At 44.3% G+C, this 24,084-nt stretch overlaps 1 protein-coding gene across 1 annotated transcript in view; it reads left to right on the top strand.

Moving 5' to 3' along the window:
* The window catches only part of SMC5 (structural maintenance of chromosomes 5), a 403,478-nt gene that overhangs the window by 172,934 nt on the left and 206,460 nt on the right, over positions 1-24,084 (top strand). Inside the window, exon 10 of the mRNA XM_063913893.1 lies at positions 19,245-19,399. Coding sequence (XP_063769963.1) covers positions 19,245-19,399 — 155 coding nt within the window. The remainder of the gene's footprint in view (positions 1-19,244; positions 19,400-24,084) is intronic.

The following is a 24,084-nucleotide window of genomic DNA, read 5'->3' as shown; positions in this document are numbered from 1 at the left end:
AAAGGTTTTAAAGTGCCAGGCTCCAGTGGACCCGATCTGTACCCCATGGTACTAAAGTACAGATCCCCAGTATCCACTACAGACTACCGGTAGGTATTAAATTCCTATTTTCAGGCAGGACTGGATGGCCCAACCTCTTGAAGGGTTAATGGTCCCGTTCCCCGCTGACAGGACACTAGCTCCTGTTGGAACTATTCGCAAGCCCCACCACGGCGAACGTACATTCCAGCAGCACGCCGCCACCCCTAACAGAGCCAGAAGAATGAAGAGTGGTGAGTACTAAGCCGGCGTCCCGGTTAACGGGTCGCTGGCCATTATGGCTACATGAGGGTACGTAGACGCACGGCTTCTAAACGGGGCGGACTGCATCTCCCGCTGTGTATGGACACAGACGCTGAACAGCGGACACAGTACCCAGACTGGCAACAAAGCCATAAAAGTAGTCCATCTCCATTTGATGCACTTAGACACATACAGCCAGTATAAAAACGTGCAGGAGGACCGTGCTCCATTGAAGGGGCAGGGCTTCACTATGAGCGAATCCAGCAGCTCACCAGCGCCATTTTCCCTCTGCAGCTGAGACAGACACTGACTGACAGGGACGCGCAGCTCCTCCGAAGAGACTCCAGATTACCTCAGCGGTACCAGGGGGTCATAGCAGGGGGGAGCGACTGTTAGTGTATTAAGTCTCTAATGTAGGTACTCAGTCTGCGATCCGGCTAAGCTTGGCATTAGCATTAAGGGTGCCGTGTGCTGGTTCCATACTACCTCTACCTCTCCCTAGAAGGGTTCTTTGTGGGTAAATTGTACATTTAACCTTTTCCTGTGTGTGTGCGCTATCACTATACAGTATGTCAGGCAAAGAGTGTGTTTCATGTAAAGTACAGTGTTCCTCTTCCCCAGGGGGTTCACTAAGTGTGTACTCAATGTAGTGTCCCTTCCCAGGCTAGTGGGGCAGAAACAGCATGGCTGGACTCCATTAGGGGAAGGATTTCCACAATCTCTACTATGTTATCTCGGAATGAAAAAGAGACGCAATACTTAAAACAATCTATGACTGAGTTTAGGAAAAGAGACTCCGTACCCAAACCAGCGTCTCAGTCCCTTGCCACTTGTCCGCAAAAACGCACTTTGGCCCTTATCCTGCAGTCTGACTTGGATGATGAGGGTGAGGGGGACTCAGAGGTGGGGAGGGTACTCGCAGGGAATAGAGGCTCTTATGCAGGCTATCAGAGGAGTTCTGAATATCCCTGATAAGGTGACAGAGGAGAGTGAGGAATCCTATTTTAAATAAAAAAAACCCACTATAGCATGTGGGAAGAGTCCGCAAGCCATTGCTAAATGGTCGGGTAACCTAATTGAGGGATTAGATACCTTACATCATGGGAAGATTTTGAAAGAAAAGTATTGGGAACCGCACAAGTCCTTAGTCTGATAAATAGTAGCCTCTGAAAAACTGAATTATCCCTGAATTGCTTCTAGATATAGCAACCAAGTGTGTGTGGATAATTAATCCTAATACCAATACTTGTTGCTTTCAGTGGTGCTCTCAAGAGTCAAATTAAACAGTCAAGAAAAAACCAAAACAAAGAAGTGTTGGAAAGTAGACTCTTTTTTTATATGTATAGGTGACACTATGTTGGGGAGTCAATTTATTGCAGTACCAGTACACCCTGGTACTGCAATAAATTGACTCCCCAACACAGTGTCACCTATACATATACTAATGGGTACTCGATTCTCACATGACCAATGATTTAATTCTTTGCATTTATAATAATCCACAATGGATATCTGCTGAACAAATGATGGTCATATATTACATGAGTCTCAATGTGCAATGTTTAATTAATTCTGGTACCACAGCTATTAATTTCCGGCAACTGGTAGATTGTGATATGGATATCACGTGTTATTTATAATCTTTTTCATATTTTCGCAAAGCTTCTATACTCTTACGCAGATACTCCTCAAATCTTATTTTATGAGTTGCCTAATAAAAATGGTTTTATCAGTATCAATAAATTACATTGCAACCCTCTGAATTAGAGTGCTCCCAAAAAAGAGTCTACTTTCCAACACTTCTTTGTTTTGGTTTTTTCTCTCATGGGAAGATTGTTTTACTCCTGCAACATATACAGGACTCTGCGAACTCTATGGTGGAAGCCATAAAAGAAATAGGTTTGCTTAATGCCCGCACTACAGCTATGGCAGTGTCTGCATGCCGGGTTCTATGGCTACGCCAGTGGACAGCGGATGCGGAATTCAGGAAAGGCGTGGAAGGCCTACCTTTCACAGGCGAGGCCTTATTTGGAGATGAACTAGACAAATGGAACTCCAAAGCTACTGCAGGTAAGTCCACATACTTTCCTTCTGCAGCTCCCCCAGCTAGGAAGGCCTACTCGGACCTAATTTACAGTCCTTTAGGACTGCCAAGTTTAGGGCCAAGTCCAGAGGTTCATCTACCACCACCAGAGGCGCTAGAGGTAAACCACACAAACCAGCAACTGCCGGTTCACAGGAACAGGGCTCAAGCTCTGCTTCCTCAAAACTTTCAGCATGACTGTGGACCGTGATTCCTGGTAGACTGACAGGTGGGAGCCCGGCTAAAGTTCTTCAGTCACCTCTTGATAACATCGTGCCAGGATCCCTTGGTCATAGATCTTATTTCCCAGGCTACAGACTGGAGTTCCAGGAGCTCCCACATCACAGATTCTTCAAATCAGGCTTACCAGTTTCACAAGAGGCAAGTATAACTTTACAGAATGCCATTCAAAAACTGGTACAGACCCAGGTCATTGTTCCAGTTCCACCTCATCTGCAAAACAAGAGGTACTATTCCAACTTGTTTGTAGTACCGAAACCGGACGGTTCGGTGAGGCCGATTCTGAACCTCAAGTTGAACCCATACTTACGAGTGTTCAAATTCACGATGGAGACTCTGAGCGCAGTGATGTCAGGTCTTGAGGAGGCGGAATACCTAGTGTCTCTGGATAGCAAGGATGCGTACCTTCACATTCCGATCTGGCGGCCTCATCAGGATTATCTACGATTTGCACTGCAGGATTGTCACTACCAGTTCCAGGCCCTGCCATTTGGTCTCCACGGCACCTAGAGAGTTCACCAAAGTGATGGCAAAGATGATGTTGCTACTCCGCAAACAGGGAGTGAACATAATCCCGTACCTGGATGAGCCTCTTATAAAGGCACCGTCCAGGAAGCGGTTGTTGGACAGCATTGGTCTCTCAACCAGACTACTCCTGGATCACGGGTGGATTCTGAACCTACCAAAATCTCACCTGGAACCGACACAGAGGCTTCCGTTCCTGGGAATGATACTGCACACAGAGTCTCAGAGAATGTTCCTTCCCTTGGAAAAGGCTATGGTAATCCAGTTGATGGTTCAGGCTGTCCTGAAGCCAGCCCGGATCACTGTGCATCTGTGCATTCGCCTTCTGGGGAAAATGGTGGCCTCTTACGAGGCGCTTCAGTATGGAAGGTTTCATGCGAGGCACTTCCAACTAGATCTTTTGGACAAATGGTCCGGATCGCATCTTCACATGCACCAGAGGACCCGACTGTCGCCAAGAGCTAGGATCTCCCTTCTGTGGTGGCTACAGACTTCTCACCTCGTCGAGGTTCGGAGGTTTGTATTCAGAATTGGATTCTGGTAACCACAGACGCAAGCCTCAGAGGTTGGGGAGTAGCCATCCAGTGGGTGCAGTTTCAGGGAATATGGTCAAGTCAGGAAGTCGTCCTTCCAATAAACATCCTGGAACTCAGGGCTATCTACAACGCCCTTCTGCAGTCCTCATCTCTACTTCGGAATCAGGCCATTCAAATCAATGTGGCGGCGGTAACGTACATAAACCGACAGGGCGGGATGAAAAGCAGAGCAGCAATGTCAGAGGTGTCAAGAATTCTAGTAGAGAAAGACCACCTTTCTGTCAAACTGACAGATGCTCCACCCCTTTCTCCAGTGGCACGCCCCCTTTAATATTAAATGATGGTGTTTGATATCGCTTTTATATAAAATTTAATATAAAATTTATAGAGTTAGATATTACACTGTATTAAAAGATAATGGCTTTGAAAAGAGTGTCACGTAACACCAGTCACAGAATACGCAATAAAGCTGTATCACAAACCAGCTTGTGATGAAAAAATTCACCATTTGAAACTTCATGCATGGCACATATGGTACTATTTAAAAATCACACTATGTCATACATGGTACAGGTTTAAAAAGCATAATGACTAATGACCATGTCCATTTTCTTAGATGCACGGAAGCATCACACATGGCACTGATTTAAAAAGCATATTGATTTTAATGACCATGCATGATTAATGATGACAGCACAATTTCAAAATCCTTAGATCTACGGACTACCCATGACCGCACAATTTCAAAATCCTTAGATCTACGAACTACCATGCTTGTAACAAAAACATCTGGTTATTAATGTACACAATGTGTTAATCTCTGCAAAAGAACATTAGCACCACCTACAGGTCTATGTATTGACTCAAAATGACATCTTCATTTTAAACTATTGTGCTTTTAAATAAAAAGATATATATATATATATTAAACCGTATTAAAAGATAATGGCTTTGAAAAGAGTGTCACGCAACGCAGCGCGTCAAATCAAGCGGATGAAAGATGCATATTACACAGTGTTAAAACCAGGTAGTTTTAGCGGCATTGATAAATATTATGGGTCGGTTAAAAATAAATTTAAAAGATCTGACGTAAGAAAGTGGTTACAAGAACAAGACGCATACACGTTGCACAAACCGGCAAGAAAAACTATAAAAGGAACATGATTTGTGTAGCGGGTATAAACCAACAGTGGCAATGCGATTTGGTTTCGCTGATAGATCTGTCAAAATACAACAATGGTGTTAAATACATATTAACAGTCATCGATATATTCAGTAAGAGGATGTGGGCTGAAAGTCTGACCGCTAAGAACGCCGCAACAGTCGCTAATGCTTTTGAAAAAATATTCCAGCGGGGTGCTGTGCCGATGAAGCTACAAACCGATAATGGTAAAGAGTTTCTAAACAGAAACCTAAAAAAGGTGTTAGAAAAATACGGTATAAAGCATTTCACGACCAATAACGATGTGAAAGCGGCTGTTATAGAGCGCTTCAATAGGACTTTAAAAACACGCATGTGGCGCTATTTCACGGCAAAGAATACCTGCAGATATATAGACGTTTTACAAGACTTCATACGCAGCTATAATAACACATACCATAGAACGATTAAGTGCGCTCCAAACGATGTGAATGACTAACGCATTGAGTGTCTTCAAAACGACCTACGGTGATTACTTTAGAAGTAAGAAAGCCCCCGTTTGTTTAGGAATCGGTGACCACGTCCGTATTTCTAAATATAAGGACATATTTCAGAAAGGTTACGAACAGAGTTTTTCTGAGGAGATATTTGTTGTACATAGTGTGAACACTAAAGGGCTTAAGCCGCTTTATAAGTTGGCAGATCTGTACGGTGAAGTTATAACAGGTAGTTTTTACCCCGAAGAGCTTCAAAGCATACCAAAAAACTATAACAGGGTTTACAAAGTGGAAAAGATTTTTAAAAATAAGACGGTCAGAGGCCGAAAATACGCGTTAGTCAAGTGGCGCGGGTACCCCGCAAAATTTAACAGTTGGGTCGCGGCATCGGTGATAAAAGTCATATAAAGCTCATCACTATCTAAACAAGACGAGCGATGGATGACAAGTCGTTCTACATAACCTTACCCAGCAACGCCTCAGCGGTTACTTTCCCGCAAAATAAGATTTCTAACTATACGACAAAGTTGGCTAAACCGATAGACTTAAATGGCGAATGGGAAGTAGCACTTACTGAGATACAATATCCGCACACGTGGAATACATTGGATTTACAAGATTGTAGACTGCAATTATCATGGGATGGAACGGCGGATCAGCCGGTGGCGAGAGTCGCGAGTTTGTGCATTAAACCGGGTTTTCTCTAACGTCCTACGTGGATGCTGGGGACTCCGTAAGGACCATGGGGAATATCGGCTCCGCAGGAGACTGGGCACATCTGAAGAAAGCTTTAGGACTATCTGGTGTGCACTGGCTCCTCCCCCTATGACCCTCCTCCAAGCCTCAGTTAGATCTTTGTGCCCGAACGAGAAGGGTGCACACTAGGGGCTCTCCTGAGCTTCTTAGTGAAAGTTTTAGTTTAGGTTTTTTATTTTCAGTGAGACCTGCTGGCAACAGGCTCACTGCATCGAGGGACTAAGGGGAGAAGAAGCGAACTCACCTGCGTGCAGAGTGGATTGGGCTTCTTAGGCTACTGGACATTAGCTCCAGAGGGACGATCACAGGCCCAGCCTGGATGGGTCCCAGAGCCGCGCCGCCGGCCCCCTTACAGAGCCAGAAGGCAGAAGAGGTCCGGAAAATCGGCGGCAGAAGACGTCCTGTCTTCAACAAGGTAGCGCACAGCACTGCAGCTGTGCGCCATTGCTCTCAGCACACTTCACACTCCGGTCACTGAGGGTGCAGGGCGCTGGGGGGGGGGCGCCCTGAGACGCAATAAAAAACACCTTGGATGGCAAAAAATGCATCACATATAGCTCCTGGGCTATATGGATGCATTTAACCCCTGCCAGAATCCATAAAAAAACGGGAGATAAGGCCGCCGATAAGGGGGCGGAGCCTATCTCCTCAGCACACTGGCGCCATTTTCCCTCACAGCTCCGTTGGAGGGAAGCTCCCTGTCTCTCCCCTGCAGTCACTACACTACAGAAAGGGTTAAAAAGAGAGGGGGGGCACAAATTACGCGCAGTATTAAAGATACAGCAGCTATAAGGGGAAAAACACTTATATAAGGTTATCCCTGTATATATATAGCGCTCTGGTGTGTGCTGGCAAACTCTCCCTCTGTCTCCCCAAAGGGCTAGTGGGGTCCTGTCCTCTATCAGAGCATTCCCTGTGTGTGTGCTGTATGTCGGTACGTTTGTGTCGACATGTATGAGGAGAAAAATGATGTGGAGACGGAGCAGATTGCCTGTAATAGTGATGTCACCCCCTAGGGGGTCGACACCTGAGTGGATGAACTGTTGGAAGGAATTACGTGACAGTGTCAGCTCTGTATAAAAGACAGTGGTTGACATGAGACAGCCGGCTACTCAGCTTGGGCCTGTCCAGACGTCTCATAGGCCGTCAGGGGCTCTAAAGCGCCCGTTACCTCAGATGGCAGATATAGACGCCGACACGGATACTGACTCCAGTGTCGACGGTGAAGAGACAAATGTGACTTCCAGTAGGGCCACACGTTACATGATTGAGGCAATGAAAAATGTTTTACACATTTCTGATAATACGAGTACCACCAAAAAGGGGTATTATGTTCGGTGAGGAAAAACTACCTGTAGTTTTCCTGAATCTGAGAAATTAAATGATGTGTGTGATGATGCGTGGTTTTCCCCCGATAACAACTGATAATTTCTAAAATGTTATTGGCATTATATCCTTTCCCGCCAGAGGTTAGGGTGCGTTGGGAAACACCCCTAGGGTGGATAAAGCGCTCACACGCTTGTAAGGGCTCTACCCTCTCCTGAGATGGCCGCCCTTAAGGATCCTGCTGATAGAAAGCAGGAGGGTATCCTAAAATGTATTTACACACATACTGGTGTTATACTGCGACCAGCAATCGCCTCAGCCTGGATGTGCAGTGCTGGGTTGGCGTGGTTGGATTCCCTGACTAAAAATATTGATACCCTAGATAGGGACAGTATATTTTTGCCTATAGAGCATTTAAAAGATGCATTTCTATATATGCGTGATACACAGCGGAATATTTGCCGACTGGCATCAAGTCTAAGTGCGTTGTCCATTTCTAACAGTAGAAGGTTATGGACACGTCAGTGGTCAGGTGATGCGTATTCCAAACGGCATTTGGAAGTATTGCCTTATTAAAGGGAGGAGTTATTTGGGGTCGGTCTTTCAGACCTGGTGGCCACGGCAACAGCTGGGAAATCCACGTTTGTACCCCAGGTCGCCTCTCAACATGAGAAGACGCCGTATTATCAGGCGCAGTCTTTTCGTGGACAAGCGGGCAAAAGGTTCCTCATTTCTGCCCCGTGACAGAGGGAGAGGAAAAAGGCTGCAGAAATCAGCCAGTTCCCAGGAACAGAAACCCTCTCCCGCCTCTGCCAAGCCCTTAGTATGACGCTGGGGCTTTACAAGCAGAATCAGGCACGGTGGGGGGCCCGTCTCAATGAATTTCAGCGCGCAGTGGGCTCACTCGCAAGTAGACCCCTGGATCCTTCAGGTGATATCTCAGGGGTACAAATTAGAATTCGAGACGTCTCCCCCTCGCCGTTTCCTAAAGTCGGCTTTACCGATGTCTCCTTCTGACAGGGAGACAGTTTTGGAAGCCATTCACAAGCTGTATTCCCAGCAGGTGATAATCAAGGTACCCCTCCTGCAACAGGGAACGGGGTATTATTCCACACTGTTGTGGTACCGAAGCCGGACGGCTCGGTGAGACCGATTCTAAATCTAAAATCTTTGAACACTTACATACAGAGGTTCAAATTCAAGATTGAGTCACTCAGAGCAGTGATTGCGAACCTGGAAGAAGGGGACTACATGATGTCTCGGGACATCGAGGATGCTTACCTTCATGTCAAAGTTTACCCTTCTCATCAAGGGTACCTCAGGTTTATGGTACAGAACTGTCACTATCAGTTCAGACGCTGCCGTATGGATGGTCCACGGCACCCCGGGTCTTTACCAAGGTAATGGCCGAAATGATGATATTCCTTCGAAGGAAGGGAATTTTAGTTATCCCTTACTTGGACGATTCCCTGATAAGGGTAAGATCCAGGGAACAGTTGGAGGTCGGTGTAGCACTATCTCAGGTAGTGTTGCGGCAGCACGATTGGATTCTCAATATTCCAAAATCGCAGCTGGTTCCGACGACTTGTCTTCTGTTCCTAGGGATGATCCTGGACACAGTCCAGAAAAAGGTGTTTCTCCCGGAGGAGAAAGCCAGGGAGTTATCCGAGCTAGTCAGGAACCTCCTAAAACCGAGCCAAGTCTCAGTGCATCAATGCACAAGGGTTCTGGGTAAAATGGTGGCTTCCTACGAAGCAATTCCATTCGTCAGATTCCACGCAAGAACTTTCCAGTGGGACCTGCTGGACAAATGGTCCGGGTCGCATCTTCAGATGCATCAGCGGATAACCCTGTCACCAAGGACAAGGGTGTCCCTCCTGTGGTGGTTGCAGAGTGCTCATCTTCTAGAGGGCCGCAGATTCGGCATTCAGGACTGGGTCCTGGTGACCACGGATGCCAGCCTGCGAGGCTGGGGAGCAGTCACACAGGGAAGGAATATCCAGGGCGAGGCTGGGGAGCAGTCACACAGGGAAGGAATATCCAGGGCTTATGGTCAAGCCTGGAGACATCACTTCACATAAATATCCTGAAGCTAAGGGCCATTTACAATGCTCTAAGCTTAGCAAGACCTCTGCTTCAAGGTCAGCCGGTGTTGATCCAGTCGGACAACATCACGGCAGTCACCCACGTAAACAGACAGGGTGGCACAAGAAGCAGGAGGGCAGTGGCAGAAGCTGCAAGGATTCTTCGCTGGGCGGAAAATCATGTGATAGCACTGTCAGCAGTATTCATTCCGGGAGTGGACAACTGGGAAGCAGACTTCCTCAGCACGACCTCCACCCGGGAGAGTGGGGACTTCACCCAGAAGTCGTCCACATGATTATAAACCGTTGGAAAAACTCGACAGGTATTGCGCCAGGTCAAGGGACCCTCAGGCAATAGCTGTAGACGCTCTGGTAACACCGTGGGTGTACCAGTCAGTGTATGTGTTCCCTCCTCTGCCTCTCATACCCAAGGTACTGAGATTGATAAGATGGAGAGGAGTAAGCACTATATTCGTGGCTCCGGATTGGCCAAGAAGGACTTGGTAACCGGAACTTCAAGAGATGCTCACGGAGGATCCGTGGCCTCTACCTCTAAGAAGGGACCTGCTCCAGCAAGGACCCTGTCTGTTCCAAGACTTACCGCGGCTGCGTTTGACGGCATGGCGGTTGAACGCCGGATCCTGAAGGAAAAAAGGCATTCCGGATGAAGTCATCCCTATCCTGATCAAAGCCAGGAAGGATGTAACCGCAAAACATTATCACCGCATTTGGCGAAAATATGTTGCGTGGTGCGAGGCCAGTAAGGCCCGACGGAGGAAATTCAACTGGGTCGATTCCTACATTTCCTGCAAACAGGAGTGTCTATGGGCCTGAAATTGGGGTCCATTAAGGTTCAAATTTCGGCCCTGTCAATTTTCTTCCAAAAAGAACTAGCTTCAGTCCCTGAAGTTCAGACGTTTGTAAAAGGGGTACTGCATATACAGCCTCCTTTTGTGCCTCCAGTGGCACTTTGGGATCTCAATGTAGTTTTTTGGGTTCCAAAAGTCACATTGGTTTGAACCACTTAAATCTGTGGAGTTAAAATATCTCACATGGAAAGTGGTCATGCTGTTGGCCCTGGCCTGGGCCAGGCGCGTGTCAGAATTGGCGGCTTTATCCTGTAAAAGCCCTTATCTGATTTTCCATTCGGACAGGGCGGAATTGAGGACTCGTCCTCAGTTTCTCCCTAAGGTGGTTTCAGCGTTTCACCTGAACCAACCTATTGTGGTGCCTGCGGCTACTAGGGACTTGGAGGACTCCAAGTTGCTAGACGTTGTCAGGGCCCTGAAAAAATATGTTTCCAGGACGGCTGGAGTCAGGAAAACTGACTCGCTGTTTATCCTGTATGCACCCAACAAGCTGGGTGCTCCTGCTTCTAAGCAGACTATTGCTCGTTGGATTTGTAGTACAATTCAGCTTGCACATTCTGTGGCAGGCCTGCCACAGCCAAAAATCTGTAAATGCCCACTCCACAAGGAAGGTGGGCTCATCTTGGGCGGCTGCCCGAGGGGTCTCGGCTTTACAACTTTGCCGAGCAGCTACTTGGTCAGGAGCAAATACGTTTGTAAAATTCTACAAAATTGATACCCTGGCTGAGGAGGACCTGGAGTTCTCTCATTTGGTGCTGCAGAGTCATCCGCACTCTCCCGCCCGTTTGGGAGCTTTGGTATAATCCCCATGGTCCTTACGGAGTCCCCAGCATCCACTTAGGACGTTAGAGAAAATAAGAATTTACTTACCGATAATTCTATTTCTCGTAGTCCGTAGTGGATGCTGGGCGCCCATCCCAAGTGCGGATTGTCTGCAATACTGGTACATAGTTATTGTTACCAAAAAAATCGGGTTATTGCTGTAGTGAGCCATCTTTTCTAGAGGCTCCTCTGTTATCATGCTGTTAACTGGGTACAGATCACAAGTTGTACGGTGTGATTGGTGTGGCTGGTATGAGTCTTACCCGGGATTCAAGATCCTTCCTTATTGTGTACGCTCGTCCGGGCACGGTATCCTAACTGAGGCTTGGAGGAGGGTCATAGGGGGAGGAGCCAGTGCACACCAGATAGTCCTAAAGCTTTCTTTAGATGTGCCCAGTCTCCTGCGGAGCCGCTATTCCCCATGGTCCTTACGGAGTCCCCAGCATCCACTACGGACAACGAGAAATAGAATTATCGGTAAGTAAATTCTTATTTTTATGAAACAATCGAAGCGTTACTGAACGTAATCAACGCTGAAATTGTACAACTGAAACTGGACGTTGGATTAAGACTAACGTACGATCCACTTGCACGCGTTGTAACATGCGACAGTAAGCTGTTGTATCAAATCCACGCCGGTTCTAAGCTGACATGGATACTGGGTTTACAACCTAAAACTAAGATTTCTAAACCATGCGCCGACATCAAAGGCGGCCAATATACGATGTACGTGTACACAGACATTATCGAACACCAACGGGTCGGGGATAGTTATGTACCGCTACTTCGCACTGTTGAAATGAAGGGTTATAACAATGAGTTGGTCACAATACGATACGAGAAGCCCGATTATGTACCATTGTGCAAAACACATTTTGACACGATAGCCATAGAGATCAAGAACGACCAGAACGAGAACATGGCATTTAAGTTTGGGAAAGCGATCGTGAAGCTACACTTCAGACGCCGCAAAACTGAATTTTATTAACTAAGCAGAATGTCGCTGTTAAAAATTATGGCGATCCGGGCCTCTACGCGCAATATTATAAATCTCAAGCCGGTAATGGATTACCAGGTTTTCACGGCAGTGCGTACATGTACGGCTGCGGTTTAGGCGGTATTTTTCGAAGTCTTTTCAGAAAAGCTGTTCCTCTTTTCCGGAGAGGTTTACAGTTAGCTAAACCGCATATGAAGACCGCGGCACGTAATATAGCGAACGATGTTATCGGTCAAGCCACAACGGCTGTGGTGAATAAGATACACGAGGCGAACCAAGCAAAGCAAGACAGTTCAGGACTAATATATACAAGAAAAGGCGTGTCTAAAAGAAAACTGAAGCGTATGATAGCGCTTCCGCCTTGGGACATACCCTTTTTAAATAAAAAACAGAGACGACGCAACTCAAAGAAGAAGAGAAAGCCGAAGCGCTCCGTTGGTGATATTTTTTAAACATGTCTTTCATACACCACGAGTCCGTTGAATGTGCAAAAACAGAGCTGGATCTTTTTGACGTGCCCCCGACACAAACTAGCATAGAGAAAAGTCTATACGTCGAAGTTCAACCTTTAGCGGCGTTATCCGACACAGCTCCGCTTGAATTTTATATAGCAGCCAGCGGTGAACACTACTAAGATCTGAACAACACGCTGTTGTACGTGACATGTAAGATCGTACGAACCGATAACACACCGATACCGCAAGGTGCGCGGGTCGCACTTATTAATTACCCAATAGCGACTTTATTCAACCAAGTGGATGTAACTTTGGGCAACAGGCTCATATCACAATCCAACAATCTTTACGCATACCGCGCGTACATTGAGACTATATTGAATTACAGCTCGGATGCATTGTCAACAAAACACAACAGGATTATTTTACAAAGATTCGGCTGGTGAATTTAACAACACGGCGCTGGACGGTCCGAATACGGGGTTCAAAAAACGAGCAGGAGCAACAGAGCAGAGTCGCACGGTTGAATTGCTAGGACCGCTTCACTGCGACCTTTTCCATCAACATAAACTAATTTTAAACGCCGTTGATCTGAAGATTAAACTAACCAGAAACAAAGACGCATTCTGCTTAATGTCGTCTGAAGCGGATGCCTTTAAAATACAGATCACAGCGGCATCCCTGTTCGTGAAAAGAGTTCAGGTCTCACCAGCCGTGCGGATTGGGCACGCGCAGGCCCTGTTAAACGGTAACGCGAAATACGCGTTTGACCACGTTGGGATGAAAATCTACAGCGTACCAACAGGCAGTAGAGTATTTAATCTAGAAAATCTATTTTTAGGTCAAGTGCCGAAAACAGTTATAGCCTGTTTTGTGGATAACAAATCATTTTCAGGAATCCATAACCGGATCCCCTTTGCTTTGAACATAAAAATGTAAGTTTTGCGTCCCTTTATCTGGATGGAACACCGCACCCCGCCAAACCATTTCAACCCGACTTTGAACGCGGTAATGCTGTAAGAGAATATATGTCACTCATACAGATCACAAATAAGCAGAAATCTGACAATGGTATACTGATTGACCGCGAAGAGTACCTCAGAGGCTACACGCTATTTGCTTTTGACCTTTCACCAGAACAGGAGTGTGGAGAACACCTTTCCCTGATAAGAACAGGCAATCTACGTGCCGAATTCCGCTTTGCAGAAGCGTTGGACCGGACAGTCAATGTGATAATATACGCTCTATTTGATAACATCTTCGAGATTAATCAAAGGCGCGATGTGCTGTACGATTATCTATAAATGAAATAAACTAACACTACGCTGCTGAAAAAATGAACACATTTCAGATAAACTGTATTCTGTACGCTGTGCAAAGCACACGGCATATTTTTAAAGGAACGTATCCGTGCGATATGTTACCGGTCAGTAAACTGGCGCAATACCCCTGCGCGTTTGTAATCAATACGCATAGCAGCGGGCAGCCGGGTGAGCACTGGTTGGCCGCTTATTTTAACGAACAGCGTGAATGTTACTTTTTTGATTCTTACGGGTTAGCCCTTCGTAGATCTAAGGATTTTGAAATTGTGCGGTCATGGGTAGTCCGTAGATCTAAGGATTTTGAAATTGTGCTGTCATCATTAATCATGCATGGTCATTAAAATCAATATGCTTTTTAAATCAGTGCCATGTGTGATGCTTCCGTGCATCTAAGAAAATGGACATGGTCATAAGTCATTATGCTTTTTAAACCTGTACCATGTATGACATAGTGTGATTTTTAAATAGTACCATATATGCCATGCATGAAGTTTCAAATGGTGAATTTTTTCATCACAAGCTGGTTTGTGATACAGCTTTATTGCGTATTCTGTGACTGGTGTTACGTGACACTCTTTTCAAAGCCATTATCTTTTAATACAGTTTAATATCGAACTCTATAAATTTTATATTAAATTTTATATAAAAGCGATATCAAACACTATCATTTAATGTTAAAGGGGGCGTGCCACTGGAGAAAGGGGTGGAGCAACTGTCAGTTTGACAGAAAGGTGGTCTTTCTCTACTAATTCTCCTGTGGGCTGAAAAACACGCCATGGCGTTGTCGGCGGTCTACATTCTGGGAGTAGACAACTGGGAAGCAGACTTCCTAAGCAGACACGACCTGCACCCGCGGGAGTGGGGCCTTCACCCGGAAGTGTTCTGGTGGTTGACAGTCGGTGGGGATATCTGCAAATCGACATGATGGCCTCTCGTCTCAACAAGAAGCTCAAGCTGTATTTTTCCAGGTCGAGGGACCCACAAGCAGCGGCGGAAGACGCTGTGACAACTCCGTGGTTCTACCAGCTGGTGTACGTGTTTCCTCCACTTCCTCTGATCCCAAGAATTTTAAAAAGAATAAAAAGGGAAAAGAAAAAGGTTTGGAGAGGAGTGTACTGCGCTAAAAACCCTTTAAATCCGGATAATGTATATATATACAACACAATAAAAATTGTTCTTATCCTTTGCACATAAAAATGAACAATCATAAGAGTATTAATAAATATCTTAGTGGATAATATAGAGAGTATTAATTAAAACAATTGGTGATCGTTATGCTAACTTGATATCCAGCTGATTGTCAGTAGTGAGACCGGTTTAAACAGAATCTCCGTTTTTTTGCTGTGCTCACTATGAAACTGACACTCACTTTAAAAAAACCAATACCGTTCACTGAAAGGTATCTTTATATTCCTTAGTCCCATCTGGTGTCTTCAGGATTCAGGACTCAAACAGACCAATCACAAATAGATTAAAAAGAAGTACCCCTTAGGGAATTTATTCACAAAAGACGTATAAAAATTTTCTTTAAAAAGAAGAGGAACACGGAACGCATACCCGCTCCCAAACAGAGGCTGTGCTTCACCACTGAGATGTCCGGAATGTCTCAGTCCGCTGTAACAGCAAACAGCCTCAGGCACGCCTGAGGCTGTTTGCCGTTACAGCGGACTGAGACATTCCGGACATCTCAGTGATGAAGCACAGCCTCTGTTTGGGAGCGGGTATGCGTTCCGTGTTCCTCTTCTTTTTAAAGAAAATTTTTATACGTCTTTTGTGAATAAATTCCCTAAGGGGTACTTCTTTTTAATCTATTTGTGATTGGTCTGTTGGAGTCCTGAATCCTGAAGACACCAGATGGGACTAAGGAATATAAAGATACCTTTCAGTGAACGGTATTGGTTTTTTTAAAGTGAGTGTCAGTTTCATAGTGAGCACAGCAAAAAAACGGAGATTCTGTTTAAACCGGTCTCACTACTGACAATCAGCTGGATATCAAGTTAGCATAACGATCACCAATTGTTTTAATTAATACTCTCTATATTATCCACTAAGATATTTATTAATACTCTTATGATTGTTCATTTTTATGTGCAAAGGATAAGAACAATTTTTATTGTGTTGTATATATATACATTATCCGGATTTAAAGGGTTTTTAGCGCTGTACACTCCTCTCCAAACCTTTTTCTTTTGTGCAGTGTTAACTACAGGTGTTGGTGTATACCTGGGATTGGAGTTGAGCAGCTGATTACCAGCGCTGTGAGGGGAAAAAAAAATCTCTTTTTTCAAAAAGGGAAAAGGTTCAAGCAATCCTCATTGCTCCGGACTGGCCACGTAGGGCCTGGTACGCAGATCTTCTCGAGATGCTGTTCGAAGGTCCGTGGCCTCTACCTCTTCGCGAGGGTCTTCTGCAACGGGCCCATTCGTCTATCTGCAGTCGGGAGTGGATGTGGGCCTATGTCTAAGCTCCATAAAAGTCCATATTTTGGCCTTGTCTATTTTCTTTCAGAAACAATCTGCTTCTTTCCCTGAGGTCCAGACGTTCTTGAAATGTATTCTGCTCATCCAACCTCCTTTTGTGCCTCCCATGGCACCTTGGAACCTCAATTTGGTGCTGCAGTTCCTCCAATCGGACTCGTTTGAGCCGTTACAGGAGGTTGACATAAAGTACTTTACGTGGAAGACCGTCAGACTGTTGGCCTTGGCTTCAGCAAGATGTATGTTGGAGCTAGGGGCGTTGTCTCACAAGAACTAGTACTTAATTTTACATGAGGACAGAGCTGAACTCAGACCTCGTCAGCAATTTCTTCCTAAGATGGTGTCTGCGTTTCACATCAGCCAACCTATTGTGGTTCCAGTTGTTACAGACACCTCTGCTTCTTCAAAGTCTTTGGATGTTGTTAGGGCTTTGAAGGTGTATGTAAAGAGAACAGCTCGTCACAGAAAACCGGACTCGTTGTTCGTTCTCTATTATCCCTATAAAATTAGGTGTCCTGCTTCAAAGCAGTCAATTGCACGCTGGATGAGCCTCACTATCCTGCATGCTTATTCCACGACAGTCTTGTCAGTTCCAAAATCTGTTCTTGTCCACTCTGCTAGGTTGTTGGGTTCTTCTTGGGCGGCTGCTCAGGGTGTCTCGGCTTTACAGCACTGCCGAGCAGCTACTTGGTCAGGTTCGAACACGTTTGCTAAGTTTTACAAGCTCGATACTTTGGCCTCTGAGGACCTTCAGTTTGGTCAATCAGTTCTGCAGGAACCTCAGCACTCTCCCACACGGTTTGGAAGCTTTGGTACTTCCCCATGGTACTAAATGGATTCCCAGTATCCCCTAGGACGTAAGAGAAAATAAGATTTTAATTACCTACCGGTAAATACTTTTCTCGTAGTCCATAGGGGATATTGGGCGCCTGCCCGGTGTTTCGTTCTTCCTGCACTGGTACTTGGTTAAGTATTCTAGTTTGTTCAGCTGTCGCTGTTCATGTTTCAGGTTTGGTTAGCATGGCTTTCCTCTTGTTTATGTATGTGCTGGTTCGTAATCTCACCACTTTTCTTATCTATCCTTCTCTCAAAGTGTGTTTGTCTCCCCGGGCACAGTTTCCTAAACTGAGTCTTCTAGGGGGTGCATAGAGGGAGGAGCCAGCGCACACTATCAATTTCTTAAAGTGTCCATGGCTCCTAGTGGACCCGTCTATATCCCATGGTACTAAATGGATTCCCAGTATCCCCTACGGACTACGAGAAAAGGATTTACCGTTAAGTCATTAAAATCTTTTTTTTTTTTAAGATAATTTTGCCTACAATGATATGTTTCTTCGCTTAACATGTGGTTGGACTTGCTATAACCCTACACAGTCTAAAGATGGGCTAAAATGTGTATGTTCATTAGTATAATCTCTTGTGTTCTAAAGCTTCCTCCTACTGTACGTATTCCACTGATCCCCTCTTTGGGATGACGTTGATCGAGGGCACTTATACAGTTGGGGTTTTTTCATTTCATTTTGATGAGTTCATGCAAACCAAGATTCTAAAAAATAAAAAAATTACACCTCTGATTTATGTGCTGATCCATTGCTACCTGTTAGGAGGTATAGTAGAACATATTATACCGACTCCTGGGCAAGGCATGGTTTTTATAGGCTTAACATGCATTTATTAAAATGCACCCAGTACATTCTCTGGTGACCAGTGATATATTTTTGGCTTTTCATAATCAATAGGCAATACATGAACAATCAGTGGAAAATCGCTTATAAATTGTATAGTCTGCTGCTTCCATGGTGAAGTGCCTATATTCTCCCAAATACTGTATAGAGAAAGGATCTTTTATCTGAGCATTTATAACTAAAGCAGAAAATTGCATTAATTACATTTTATTAAAACTCCAAAGTTCAGGAGGCACTTCTTAGTAAATTTATAGGCAGCAAAATCCCGTTGCTCCCCTCTTCACTTTCCAACTGCTCAGCCCCTCCTTTTAGGATGCCAGCTCTCAAGGGCAGGAACCTTCCTCCCCCAGGACTATTCTTGCGTCCAGTTCTGCTTCCCTCCTAATTGATTTCTGTTACTCTAGTCCAGTCCTGGCTAACCTGAGGATCTCCAGCTGTTGTGAAAGTACACATCCCAGCATGCCCTGCCACAGTTTTGCTATTAGGGTATGCTGGGATGGTAGTTTCACAACAGTTGGAAAGCCACAGGTTGGCCAAGCCTGCTCTAGTTCCTTTCAGTAAAGGGTGAGCAAAGAGTCTGTCTCTGTACTGCCTTCTTCTCCCAGTGACTTGTCTGACAAAATACAAGGAGTGTACCCCTTGTCCATATCCTACCTGGTACGTTTATCTACTGCTCTGTTGTTTCAAAGAGATGTCTACTCACATTTACTGAACTATTGATAAGTCAGATTTGCTGTGGGAACTATGGCATCTTAAAAATAAGGGGATGGTCATAATTTATATAATAACAGACATTGGTCTGTCCATTCTAGTCGTGCAGTGAGACTGGTGCCCACCCATTGGTGACGTGTCGATTTCTACACAATGATGGCCTGAAATGTCAACATTAACACTAATGCTAACATTAGCGTTAGGCTGCGTTGGCAAAGGTTAGGAGTGGTGAAAATGCTGGAACTCCTCATCAGCTTACACCCAGAATACACCTCTGTGCTGCCTAGCCAGTAGACACCATCGGAGTTATATTGACATTCTAATCCTGTCGACATGATTATCATTTGGTAGTTTATTACTTCAATTCAGTGTAATGTGTTTATTGATATATCTGATATAAAATGTTTTTTGGGTCATTTCTTTTTCTTTCTTTCAGATAAAGCTAATCGACTGAAGCAGTTTGATAATTTATTAAATCAAAAAGAAGAAAAATTGCAAAAGAGATTTATAGACACTTACAATGCAGTTATGTGGCTTAAAGAAAATAAGCATCGGTTTAGGAAACATGTTTGTTTTCCCATTATGTTAGAAGTAAGTTTTGTTGACATACTTTATTAGCAAAATTAATTTGAAGTATGAATTGCCTTCAGTTTAATGAATCATTAAATCTTTATTACTGTTACATGTAACAAGCATTATATTATACTTGCTAATGAAATGAAAGTGTAATTGGAGCCAGTTAGGAGATGACTCAGGGTGTAGTTATCAACATGCACATTACATGGAACAAATTCCAACTTCTCTGTAAAAACGCAAAATAAGTTTCCCCAAATACACTGTAGCACAATTATCCCACCAAACCACTACATACAGTGGCCTTTCACAATCATCACACTTGTACAGTGTCATAAGCTGAATTACATGCTCCCACGATAAGCATCTACAAACTGACTATAATGAAGATGATAACCAAGAGTGTGGCAATTACAGTTTAATGCCAAAAAATGCTAAATCATGCACTTGGGTCTCAAAAATCCAAAGGCTAAATATAGTATTAATGGCACTATACTGGAAACTACTGAGGAGGAAAGGGATCTAGGAGTTACTATTTCAGATGACTTGAAGGCAGGTAAGCAATGTAACAAGGCATGAGGAAGGCTAGTCAGATGCTTGGTTGCATTGGGAGAGGAATCAGCAGCAGAAAGAAAGAAGTAATAATGTAACTGTATAGGTCATTGGTACAGCCTCATCTAGAATACTGTGTTCAATTCTGGAGGCCATATCTTCTAAAGGATATTAATACATTAGAAACTGTACAGAGAAGGGCAACTAAAATGGTGCATGGCCTACATCACCAAACATACCCAGATAGACTAAGAAATCTCAATATGTATAGTTTGGAGCAGAGAAGGGAAAGGGGGGACATGATAGAAACTTTCAAATATATCAAGGGTTTTAACAAAGTCCAGGAGGGAAACATTCTCCAAATAAAGAGAAGCAATAGGACACGAGGACATGCACTGAGACTGGAGGGGGGGGAGGTTCAGGGGAAATTTGCGGAAAAATTACTTCACAGAAAGGGTAGTGGACAAGTGGAATAGCTTCCCATCAGAGGTGGTAGAGGCTAAGACAGTAGAGCAATTTAAACATGCATGGGATAGACATAAGGATATCTTTACAAAGAAATAAGGATCAAATAAGGTTAAAGATAAAAAATAATGTAAAAAAAAAAAAAGGGGCAGACTAGATGGGCCAAGCGGTTCTTATCTGCCGACAAATTCTATGTTTCTATGTAACCACATTTGCACTGACAAACGTATTTATAAAATGCCTACATCTGCACTCCTCAAATCAGCAAGCTGTAGTCTGTGATTAATAGAAGCTTACAATAAAACAAATAATTGTATCATTGCACAGATTCTGGAAATGACTATAACTTGTTGTCCCCTCTTACAGCTCCTGTTTGCTTCCTACCTTAGCAGAACATAATTACAATTTCCATTTCAACTACAACATTCTTCTTCTGTCTGACCTAAGTACTTCTATGTCGGCCTCTTCTTGCTGCCCTTGTTACACCTGAGGTCTTAAGGTCCATACACACTAGACGACGACGCTCTGTGAGCGGTGACGTCTAGTGTTTCCCCTCCCGGGCTGGGCGGTCGGCGGCTGCTTGTACACACTGAGCGATATGACCGCTCATATCACTAAGTGACGTTACGCAGCCGCCAGCCATGCATGCAGCTCCTGGACGACAGTCCAGATCGAGCTTGCATGCACTGCCAACAGCGGCGATCGTTGCTGACCCAAGGGGCCGCACATCATTCGGCGCTGGCGGCATACACACGATAAAATGATCGTCGTCGCTCAGGAAGGGGGAAAATGAGTGACGTCGTTCATTTTATCGGCAAATGTGTACGGGCCTTTAGAAATGAGGTTGGTAGACCTGGCAATTTACTGGGTCCTCAGTGGAAAAGGGTTATAAGCGGGTTTGCTGTCATTTCAAACCCGTCAGTTCTAAATCTAAAATACAGCATTTACTAAATGTCCGTGTAACCTTCTAAATAGAACCTGCAGTGGTTAAGTTTGTTGTTACTTTTTATCAGGTTATTGATTTATTGTCTGTATACATTGTTGTACAGCAAAAATATTTAGCATTACGGGGCCTATTGACCAAAGGGAAATTTGCATGATAACCCTCGATAACACCCATTTTCAAGTGACATCCACAAATATCGAAGCACCTGTCCCTGGATGTATTTAATGTTACGTCACGGCAATCGTTAAAAATTTTATTGTCGGAACTAAAGCCATATAATAAATATACCTCTAAAATTGGTTACACCTAACCGAACAGTGGGGCTGATTCTGAGATTGGAGCAAAGAATAAAAAAAAATAACTTTGTATCTGGGACAAACCATGCTGCAATGCAAGGGATGCAAATACATTCATTTGCATACTGGGTAAATACTGGCTACTTTTGCCGGTAACCACAAATACTGGTCAGCTTTATTTTTACTCTGCAATTTAGATTTGAGTTTGGACACAATCTCTCAAGTATAAATCTCTTGCATCTTTTTAAACTGCCCCACCTGCAGTGCTACATGGTTTGTCCTGGTGCACAGTTACCTGCTCCCAACTCAGAATCAGCCCAAGTATGTGGCGTTTGGGAGGGAATCCGAGCACCCAGAAGGAGCCCACGCAAACACAGGCAGGATTGCCATTAAGTTTACTGACACATTAGAGAATATGCTAAATTGTAACATCTACTTGAATGCATGTTCTAAAAACAAATCTGTTTATTGCGCTATAGTATAAATGTATGTAGTGTTATTTATGCACATCTCTGCTAAACCAATAGCCAATAACCTTTATCTACAGTGCATCCGTAAAGTATTCACATCGCTTCGCTTTTTCCACATTTTGTTATGTTACAATCTTATTCCATAATGGAATAAATCAATTTTTTCCCTCCACATTCTACACACAATTACCCTATAAAGACCACGTGAAATAAGATTTTTTGAGATTTTTGTGAATTTATTAAAAATAAAAACTGAATAAATCACATGTACATAAGTATTAACAGCCTTTGCTCAATACTTTGTTGATGCACCTTTTGCAGTATATACAGCCTCAAGTCTTTTTGAATATGATGCCACAAGCTTGGCACACCTATCTTTGGGCAGTTTTGCCCATTCCTCTTTGCAGCACCTCTCAAGCTCCATCAGGTTGGATAGGAAGTGTCGGTAAACATCCATTTTCAGATCTCTCCAGAGATGTTCAATCAGATTCAAGTCTGGGCTCTGGCTTGGCAACGCATCAAGGAAATTCACAGAGTTGTCCTGAAGCCACTCCTTTGATATCTTGGCTGTGTGCTTAGGGTCGTTGTCCTGCTGAAAGGTGAACCGTTGCCCCAGTCTGAGTTCAAGAGCGCTCTGGAGCAGGTTTTCATCCAGGATGTCTCTGTACGTTGCTGCATTCATCTTTCCCTCCATCCTGACTAGTTTCCCAGATCCTGCCGCTGAAAACATCCCCACAGCATGATGCCACCACCACCATGCTTCACTGTAGGGATGGTATTGGCCTGGTGATGAGCGGTGCCTGGTTTCCTCCAAACATGACAACTGGCATTCACGCCAAAGAGTTCAATCTTTGTCTCACCAGACTGGAGTATTTTGTTTCTCATGGTCTGAGAGTCCTTCAGGTGCATTTTGGCAAACTCCAGGCGGCTGCCATGTGCTTTTTACTAAGCAGTGGTTTCCGTCTGGCCACTACACCATGTAGGCCTGATTGTTGGATTGCTGCAGAGATGATTGTCCTTCTGGAAGGTTCTCTTCTTTCCACAGAGGAATGCTGTAACTCTGACAGAGTGACCATCAGGTTCTTGGTCACCTTCCTGACTAGGGCCCTTCTCCCCTGATTGCTCAGTTTAGACAACCGGCCAGCTCCAGGAAGAGTCTTGGTGGTTCTGAATGTTTCCATTTACGGATGATTGAGACCTCTGTGCTCATTGAGACCTTCGAAGCAACAGATATTTTTCTGTACCCTACCCAAGATTTGTGCCTCAAGACAATCCTGTCTCGGAGGTCTACAGACAATTCCTTTGACTTCATGCTTGGTTTTTGCTCAGAGATGCACTGTCAAGTGTGGGACATTATATAGACAGGTGTGTGCCTTTCCAAATCATGTCCAATAAACTGAATTTACCACAGGTGGACTCCAATCAAGCTTCAGGAACATCTCAGTGGAAACAGGATGCACCTGAGCTCAATTTTGAGTTTCATGGCAAAGGCTGTGAATACTTATGTATATTTGATTTCTTAGTTTTTTGTTTTTTATAAATTTGCAAAAATCTAAAAAAAACCTTTTTCCACGTTGTCATTATGGGGTATTGTGTGTACCGATGCTTCCCATCCAACCTGATGGAGCTTGAGAGGTGCTGCAAAGAGGAATGGTCGAAACTGCCCAAAGATAGTTGTGCCAAGCTTGTGGCATCACATTCAAAAATACTTGAGGCTGTGATTGCTGCTAGAGGTGCATCAACAAAGTATTGAGCAAAGGCTGTTAATACTACATGTGATTTATTCGATTTTTATTTTTAATAAATTTACAAAAATCTCAAAAAATCTTTTTTCACGTTGTCATTATGGGGTATTGTGTGTAGAATGTGGAGGGAAAAATTTTATTTTTCTCTAACGTCCTAGTGGATGCTGGGGACTCCGAAAGGACCATGGGGAATAGCGGCTCCGCAGGAGACTGGGCACAAAAGTAAAAA

The sequence above is a fragment of the Pseudophryne corroboree genome, chromosome 1 (assembly GCF_028390025.1).
Source record: "Pseudophryne corroboree isolate aPseCor3 chromosome 1, aPseCor3.hap2, whole genome shotgun sequence".
NCBI lineage: Eukaryota > Metazoa > Chordata > Amphibia > Anura > Myobatrachidae > Pseudophryne > Pseudophryne corroboree.
The sequence above is the reverse complement of the archived record's forward strand: the minus strand, read 5'-3'. Positions and strand labels throughout refer to the sequence as shown.